This window comes from Acomys russatus, chromosome 5 (assembly GCF_903995435.1).
Source record: "Acomys russatus chromosome 5, mAcoRus1.1, whole genome shotgun sequence".
NCBI classification, from domain to species: Eukaryota; Metazoa; Chordata; class Mammalia; order Rodentia; family Muridae; genus Acomys; species Acomys russatus.
This window is the reverse complement of record NC_067141.1, coordinates 32088068-32097037: the sequence shown is the minus strand read 5'-3', so window position 1 is coordinate 32097037 and position 8970 is coordinate 32088068. Positions and strand designations below refer to the sequence as shown.

Here is an 8970-nt window from a genome sequence, read left to right as displayed (position 1 = left end):
TTCAAGGAAGAGAGGAGAGTGCAGAGAAGAGAAAGGAGAGGAGGTGGAGCAAAATGTCTGGATTATATAGTGAAGAGCCTCTGAGTGAGAGGAAGCCCTGCCCCTGGGCTGGAAAGTTCAGCCCAGAGAGCAGGGTAAGCCGGCCAGGTAGGGACTGAGGGATGCTGGGAGAACCCGGAAGCCAGGTCCACCTTGATATGTTAAATAGGCACCTCAGCTACTTGTTCCGGGGTCTGAAACCCGACGTGCTTCTCTCAAAGGTTCCACTTGAGCCAAGGATACTACTCGGCAGCAGTGGGCTTGCCTCGCGGGTAGGCTTGGTTCCCTGCCTAGCATTGAAAATACAACTCCTTCCATGCAATGTAGGAGAATTCAAGATCAGAGTCAAGAGTCCAAAAACCCTAAGATTCAAGTCAAAAACCCCCATAGCTTTCACCAGGAGCCTACTTCCCTTCTGTGAGTCTCTTCTCTTTCCCCAGCTCTAGTTGGGAATTTGGGCCTCAATAAGCAGGAGCAGGAAGATGTGCCATTTGTCAACCAACAGCCTTAAGCAAATATGTAATCACCCTTACTGCCTTGTTATCTACTGAGCCTTCGTCCTCCAGGCTCTCTGAACACGATGTCTGCACCTCCTGCCAGCAATGGTGTGTTCGTTGTCATCCCGCCCAGCAACTCCAGCGGCCTCCGCCCGCCTCCAGCCATTCTGCCCACCTCCCTGTGCCAGCCTCCAGGGATCATGCAGTTCGAAGAGTCACCGCTGGGGGCGCAGGCGCCCAGGGCCACCCAGCCGCCTGACCTTAGACCTATGGAGACATTCTTGACCGGAGAACCCAAAGCTTTAGGGGTAAGCGCAGCTTCCCATGTGACCTGAGACAAAATTGCTGGTCAGGCAGTGTGACTCATGCTCAACAGGTAGAGGCACAGGCAGGAGATAAATGTGAGAATTCATCTGTGCACCAGACAGACAAGGGCTCCCTTCCCCCTTGGAACTCACCAAATAAACCAATAAATAAATAACCAGAGCTCCAAAGGGGATTAAGAATGGTGGGGGGATGGCATCCCTAGCAAAAACAGAAAGATCTCCCTTGGGAAATGACACTGAAGCTAAATCTTAGGTGTTAAAGCCAGCCCATAGAGCTGGATAGAGCTGGATGGGCCGAAGGATGGATGAAGGCTGGGATTAGCAGTATAGAAGAACAGCAGATACAATGGTCCTGAAGTTGGAATGGGTGTGGCATGCTGGAGGAAGATGTAGAATACTGACATGGCTGGGACTTAACGAACAAAGGAAGAACTGACAGCAGATGAGAATGAGATGGTAGGCAAGAGCCAACACCTATGGAGTTGACACTCCACCAAGGGTGGGCTTCCAAGCCCGTCTCCCATATCATATGGCCTTACATAGTGGTCTCTAAGAAATAATAAAATATAGATGATAGGTAGATAAATGAATAAGGTAGATGATAAATTAGATGAAAGACTGATAGATGAATGTGATTGATTAAAAGGATAAGATGGATGGAGTATAAATAAAAGATTGGCAGATGACAGGTAGGATGGATAAATTAAGTAGGATAAATATATGTAAGTCAACTAAACGATAGATTAGATAATATATAATAAGTGGTGATTGATAGATAAGATAAATGATAATTTTTTAAATAGATGATGGATAGATAGGCATGCGGATTGCTAAAAACAAAACATTCAAAATCAAGTGTTTTTTAGTGTACAAAATAATAAATTTCATAATGATGTTTTTATGCTTGCATAACACTGTTCTTTGCTCATAATCATAGCAGAGTTAATTTGGGCTAAGAACTCATGAAGGCAGGCAGCCCTTGAAACCAAAAGAGGTTCAAGCTCCATGCAGCAGTGTGAGTTGTGAATTTTCACAGGCCACATGTAACAAAGTGGCGAGATCGCCTGATTGGATATAGCTGGGAGGTCTCCTGCTTGGGCAGTAATGAGAGTGGGCATTTACCTAATTTCAGTGTGATCTGATCTTTAGGGTGCCTGTGACTAGCTGAGCTCAGCTGTCTGTGTTGGCCTAGGCCCTACTGTTTATTTAACACATGTGCCCCTACGTTGGGTTTCTGTTTGTTTCCATACTAAATTAGGCTGCAGTTTGCTGCATAGGAAGAGACATTAATGGTTTCTTGTTAAATTGCACATATAAATTATATAAGCATATATATTTCTCCATGTGAAATATAGAAGCAGTGCAAGCAATGGTGACAGTGACAGCTCTGAGAGACACCTACACTGTACTCACATCATCTCTTCAAATTCTCGATTCTCAGCACCACCTTGTGTGCCAGGGACTCCAGTTCTCATTGGACAGACTAAGAGCCTAAAGCTTGTCAATATAAGTCATTTGCCAAGACCAGACTGCTGGCAGGTAGCATCCTGTGACCCAGGACAGTCTAACCATAGAGTTCTACTTTCAGTCCCACCATTTGGTCATGCTAAGACCTTTAATTCAAACCTGCTGGGATGCAGAACTCCATCCTGAAAGCTGTATCCATCCTGTACCAGGCTTAGTGGAGCATAAGACGGCTGGGGATAGCAAATGAAAATAAGATATTGATTTCTAAAACCATAGAGAAGGCCTTGGGAAGTGAACTCTCTCAGAGAGAGAGAGAGAGAGAGAGAGAGAGAGAGAGAGAGAGAGAGTTTTCAATGAGACAAAGCAAATCTATAGAAAATCCAAATAAGCATCTGAGAGTGTGAGCCACAAGGAAAAACACTAGCTGTCTTAGTTAGGGTTTCTATTACTGTGATAAAATACCATGACCAAACACAAGTTGGGGGGTCATTAATTTGGCTTATGCTTCCACACTGTGGTCTATTGTTGGAGGAAGTCAAGACAGGAACTCAAACAGGGCAGGAACCTGGAGGCAGGAGTTGATGAAGACGTCATAGAAAAGTGCTGCTTACTGGCTTGCTCTTGGTGGCTTGCTCAGCCTAGTATCTTATAGAGCCTCGGACCACAGCCCGGGGATGGCAGCACCCACAATGGGCTGGGCCCTCTCCCCCATCAATCACTAATTAAGAAAATGCCCTATTGCCTGCAGCCAGGACTTGAGAGGCGTTTTCTCAATTCCCGTCATTACTCTAGTTTGTGTCAAATTGACATAAATCTAGCTAGCATGCTAGCTTTGGTGTTAACTGACCTGCTTCTCCAAATCTGTGGGTTACTGGGTGTCTGTGAGCTCAGTTTGCTGGGCTCCAAGATTAAGATAGTGTTCACATCATTGTGTTAGGGTTAAAAGAGGATGGAGAAAAGAGCCAGCACAGTGCCACGCTGAAAGGCCTGCAGAAAGTGGCAGCTGGCATTTCACAGGAGGTATTCCAGTGGCAGAAAAAGATGGTGGTGTTGGCAGTGGGACACCCCACCCCCATCCCCATACCCCCCATACCCCCCCACTCCTATCCCCACTTCCACCCTACCCCCACTGCCCAGGGAAGCTGGAGAGACAGAGGGTAGGCAGTGAAAGAGAGAAAGCAACAGAATCCAGAAGTTTGTGTCTGTAACTATCCCAATTCCTAATTAACACTTGCATTAGAAAGTGATACACAGTCCCCGTGACCCCAAGAATGTCACTCCCACTGCTCACAAAGATGCCATGGACAGACTGCTGCCTTGGGGACACTGTACCCTTGTTCATCATAGGAGCCCCTGTGGAAGTGCCCGAGCTGGAAGACATGACAGGGCTGGACACAGGCTGGACTCAGAGACCTTCCATGTCTTTATGCTCTGTTCTGGAATTCACCGGTCACCAAAAATGCCTTAACCGCAAGGCCACACTTCCCTGAGAGCTCCCACCCTTAGGAAAACCATGCCACTCTGGGGCCTCGGTAAATAGAAGAAAGAGGGGGAGGTGAGGAAGGTAAGGGGTGCCAGGGAGAAGGGAGATGGAAAGAAACCCAAGTGTGACCTTCACCCCTAGGATGCGCTACAGAAAGGCAAGGCGACAAACTAGGCATTTGGTTCCAGAGTGCTGAAAAATCAAGAAACCAAGGCTAAGAAAATTAGAAAAGCAACTTAGACCTGTGCTTGACACACACAAATCCCACATTGGCCAGGAGCTCCTGCTAGGCTGGTTCTATCTTGATTTGATACTCAGGCCTCAGCCTCTAGTAGCTGTAGCCGGAAGCCCGGCCTGTGGGGATCGGCCGCCCTCCTGAGAGGCCGGCAGAGGGCGGTGTGGAGCTCAACGCTGGAGGTCAGTGGCCTGAATCCTCGCTGCTTCCCACAGACCGTGCAAATCCTGATCGGCCTTATCCACCTTGGCTTTGGCAGCGTCCTGCTCATGGTCCGGCGAGGCCACCTGGGGATGCTCTTCATCGAATGTGGCGTCCCCTTCTGGGGAGGAGCTTGCGTGAGTGCGGAAGTTACCATTCTCGGCTGGGGAGTGGTCTTGCCCAGGTCATCTCGCCCTGTCCCACTCCGAACATTTTCCTAGCTTTAGCGCATCCTAGGTCAGGGTCCTTCTCTTCCCTGAGACTAACCTGGACATAATAGTTATCACTCACTCCAAACCTTCATCAAAAACCTCAGCCTGACCTACTCCCAGCAAAGAGACCAGTGACCTAACCACACCCGGACTATCTGCGTCCTAAACCCACATCCACACCCCAGCCACAGAAACCCCTCAGTTCCCTCTGTGAGTCCCAGTCCCAACTGAACTTAGCCCTAGGGAGTCTCCCCTGACCTGTGTCCATTCTTCTGGTGACACGCCCACTGGAGAACCAAACCAGGGCTTCCTTGTCTGCTCCTAGGTGCCAAAAAGAGAGGGTGTTGGCAAGGTGGCACTGCTGCCTGTGCCTCTACCCAAGGTGCCAGAGCCTCTGGTTCAGGGGAGCCTCCAGCTACCTCCAGGAAGCGCAGACTTTGGGATCAGCTTAATGGGGTCTACACTGAGGCTCCACTGTGTGATGGCGGAGTCTCTTCTGCATAGCCCAGGTTGTCTCAGCAAGAGCTCAGACACCCCTAACGAGTTCAGAGAGTCCAACGTTGATGCAGCCCCCACAGCTAGGGATAAGCGGCTGGAGACAGGCTGAGTCCTGCCTCTAATGGTCTGTAGCAGCCAAGCTGGAGGAAAATGATGGCTAGCGACGTGGGGAGGTTGGGGGAGGAGGGCAGTGGGAGGGTGGGGGAGCACTGCCTCAGGAAGAAGCAAAGGTAGCACTCTACTCTAAACTCCCTCCCATTTAAAATTCTGTCACAAAATGTGCCCCTTTCATATGGTAAGAGAGAAAAACAAACAAGAGCCTGCTTGCCAGTCTCATGAGGCCTGGGAAGGACATGCATGGCTCCAAATTCAGTCCTTCTTGTAGAACTTCCCAGGGCTGCGGAGACAGTTCGGTGTGTAAAGCGCTGTGTGGCAAGGAGGAAGGCTCCAGTCCTTACCTCCATTACCCTTGTCAAATGCCAATCTAGCCTCATGACCCCAGCGCAAGAGAGATGCAGACAGAAAATTCTCCCTGGGACTCACTGGTCAGCCACCCTGTCATAATCAGGGAGCCCGACATCCACACAAGAGACCCTATCTCAAAAATCAAGGTGGGCAGCTCCTGAGGAGGAGTGACACCCAAGGTTGACCTTGCCACACAGGTGTGAGTACACACACACACACACACACACACACACACACACACACACACATGTGCCCTCACATCCGGGGATGCTGCTGGATTGAAATATCAACCCCATGAGACAAGGATCTTTTCCATTTTATGTTTTTAACACACAACTGCTACTTGGTAAATACTTAATGAGTGAATCTTTGAAGGAAAGGTGAATTCCCTATAAGGCTTTAGCGATATAATGTCAATGAAAATGCATACCTAGTAAGTGGCTTCAGATCTCAAGACGGAGAGGCCTCTTTGTTTGCTTGCTTGTTTGTTTGCTTGAAATAATGTCTCTATTTGTAACCCTGGCTGTCCTAGAACTCACAACATAGAGGAGGCAGGCCTTGAACTCACAGACTCACTTGCCTTTGCCTCCCAAGTACTGGGATTAAATTAGGTGTACGCCACCATGCCCGAGGACGGAGGCCTCTTACAGAACCACTAAGACACCTTCCAGACGCCTAGCCAGGATGCAGACAAGGAAGCTGATGGTCCTCTGTTGCCTGTGTCTTCTTCATGGAACCTAGGCGTGATGCTCCCTGCTCAGTGTCCCAGCCAAAACCTCACTGCACTCTCTCTTTCCCACACAGTTTATCATCTCTGGGTCCCTCTCAGTAGCAGCTGAGAGGAACCACACCAGTTGCCTGGTAAGTCTGAATGGAGACAGAGAACTAGGGGTAGGAGTGGGGCCTACTCACCGGGGTGCTACCCAGGAGCCCCCTCCCATCTGCTCACACGCTTGGCCCACCCATCAAGCACTTCTTAGGGATTTCTTAAGTGTTCTCAGAGCGAATTCAGACATTCACATACAGAAGGAGAAGATGAGACACTTGCAAAATGCCGCTCAAGGTGGACGATAAGGGTCTAGAGAGAAAGTCTTCATGGACAGTCAGAGGAAGCAGGTATAGGGAAGGTCCCCAGGAGAATAGCCACCAGGGGGTGGGCGTAGGCCTGGGGGAAGGCAGGCTGGGGGAATCAGACACCTGCTGCAAACCTGGCCCAGGAAAGCCATGAAGAGGGTCAGGCCTCCTCTCCAGCAGCTCCCGAGAGGGTAGAAGCATCAAAGGGAGGCATCAGGGCCTCTTCCTGGCATCTCAGGGAAGGAGAAGAGACAGAAGAATCGGGGAAGAGAAATCTAGCCACATGCAAGGCTCCTGGCCCCAAGCCCAGGAGCCCTGTGGGAGGGAGGGTGCAGGCAGCCACCCTTCTCTTTTTTCCTCTTCTCGGTGTTCCTCTCCTTCCCACAGGTGAGGAGCAGTCTGGGAACCAACATCCTCAGTGCCATGGCAGCCTTCGCTGGGACAGCCATTCTTCTCATGGACTTTGGTGTCACTAACTGGGTGTGTTGGCAGACATCCCTAGGAGTGACAGACCTAGAAAGATAAGGGCTGCCTGCAGCCAGGACTAGGGACAACCTGTGAGTCTGCAGCCCTGGGCTCTTTGCAGAGCCTGATGCTCCAATAGACCACATGAGGGTACTGACACCATGACCCTACCCCAAGATCAGCTGAGGGGTGGGGGGAGATGAGGCCTGATAGAATGGGAGGGGGGCAGGGCAGGAGTCAGGAAGGCTGGATCCAGGTACACCTCTGCCTCAGGCCTGGGCAAGTTATTCTTGGTCCAGAGGGGTCCTTTGCCTTTAAACTCTCAGTTTGCCTTGACTGTGGGTTTGGGTCCCCAGGATGTGGGCAGGGGCTACCTTGCCGTGCTGACCATCTTCACCATCCTGGAGTTCTTCATCGCTGTCATTGCCACCCACTTTGGGTGCCAAGCCACCCGTGCCCAAACTAACGCAGTGAGTACTCTCACACCACGTCCAGAGCCCCTGACGTGGAGCCTGTTCTCTAGGAAGAAGAGACTGTGCCTCCAGCTCCCTCCCACTTCCCCTTTGGGGCTGAGCTGTGATGAGGACCCCAAGTTGTATATGGGACTATTCACCCCGTGGCCACAGGGAGCGCCAACATTAGCATCAGAGCTGAGATCCTTCCAGAATTGGAGGACAGGGTTAGGGTGGGGTGAGCAGCGCTGCACCTTGCACAGAGATGTCTGCAGAATGTGAGCTGGTGGGCGCGTCAGAAAAGACAGCATGGCAGAGTGGACGTTAAGCTCATTTTTCCGGGAGAAAAAAGGGGGAGGGCAAAAAGAACGTGGGAAGAGGGGGTACTGAAAGCACAAAGGCTTGCCTGGGCAGGAAAATGCACCCGGGGTTGGCTACTGCTTTGGAAGCAGCCAGGGACCAGCACTTGTTCAAGCAAGAGCTGTCGAACCCTCGAACTCAACAGGGACTGTCCAGAGAGGAAATATCAGCTCACTAGTCCCCCAGAAAATGAGGTTTAGTCTACTTTGCTAGCTGTAGTGTGTCCAAGTCCTGAATCACAACTGACCCCTAGAAAATGTTTCCATAAATGTTAATTAAACGATGCTTTTTGTGAGAGCATTCGCACTAAGGCGCTGCTCTCCGAGTGCCCACAGGGTGGCATTGTTGCATCACTCCCCGAAGACTGCAGCGCCACCCAGGTTTTAGGATTTTTGTTTTGTTTCTTTGCAGTCTGTGATTTTCCTACCCAATGCCTTTGGCACGGATTTCAACATCCCCAGCCCAGCAGTCTCTCCGCCCCCTGCCTACGACAATGTGGCATATATGCCCAAGGAGTCATCCGAGTAGTAGACGGCAGCCTCTGCAGGTTCGAGTCCAGGATTCCCACCCTACAACCTACCAAGCGTCTCTCCACCCTCACCTTGCTGGTTCTGAGGCAGCCCTTCCTCAAGGAGGCCACCCAAGCCACATGCACCGTGTCACCGAGTGAAGTGTTCCATCTGTTTCCCATTTCCTCCGGTAATGTCTTTCCAAACAAGACATAAGGCTGGTGTCCAGGGTGTGTGTCCCTAAGCACCACTCCACCCCCAGCCCTGTCACTTGACATTGATGTCCCCTAGGCTCCTCTGCACTGTCCTCTGCTCATCGTGGGAAATGTTGGCTTCACAGAGGTTTCACTGGTTTGCCTTCAAGAAGGTAATTAAGCACAGGGAATTCAGAATGTTCCAGAATAGACTGGCATTTCCAAGGAACAGAGCTCTGGCCGTACCACACAGCAAGGCAGTGGACCTGAGCTCCAGGCTCCTGGCCCCCAAGACCAGCTCTGTCCTTTGTCATCTGCTGTTACATCCACCTGGAAACTATGTTAAATAAACTACATAAGGCCCCTGGTGTCCTTGGATGTAAGCCAGGTATTGCCCCGACTCCATTCCGGAACCTCCTTGTCCTTATTTGTAATATAAGATTGGTACCGACTCTGGCCCCTGCCCCCTACTAGAATGGGAGACTGAGCCAAC

At 50.6% G+C, this 8970-nt stretch overlaps 1 protein-coding gene across 1 annotated transcript; it reads left to right on the top strand.

The window, feature by feature from the left end:
- Positions 1-492: 492 nt before the first annotated feature.
- On the top strand, positions 493-8313 carry Ms4a15 (membrane spanning 4-domains A15). Its single transcript, XM_051147069.1, has 6 exons — positions 493-844; positions 4263-4385; positions 6228-6284; positions 6885-6977; positions 7319-7432; positions 8186-8313. Exons 1-6 carry the CDS (start codon positions 620-622, stop codon positions 8300-8302), a joined length of 729 nt encoding a protein of 242 aa, XP_051003026.1. The 5' UTR covers positions 493-619; the 3' UTR covers positions 8303-8313.
- The last annotated feature ends 657 nt before the right edge of the window (positions 8314-8970 follow it).

What these genes read in the sequence shown, in the direction of transcription:
- Ms4a15 (XM_051147069.1), top strand. Translation starts at nt 620, where the DNA reads ATGTCTGCACCTCCTGCCAGCAATGGTGTGTTCGTTGTCATCCCGCCC. An exon ending in GAGAACCCAAAGCTTTAGGG is followed by an intron (nt 845 to 4,262) that starts GTAAGCGCAGCT and finishes TGCTTCCCACAG; the next exon opens with ACCGTGCAAATCCTGATCGG. An exon ending in CCTTCTGGGGAGGAGCTTGC is followed by an intron (nt 4,386 to 6,227) that starts GTGAGTGCGGAA and finishes TTTCCCACACAG; the next exon opens with TTTATCATCTCTGGGTCCCT.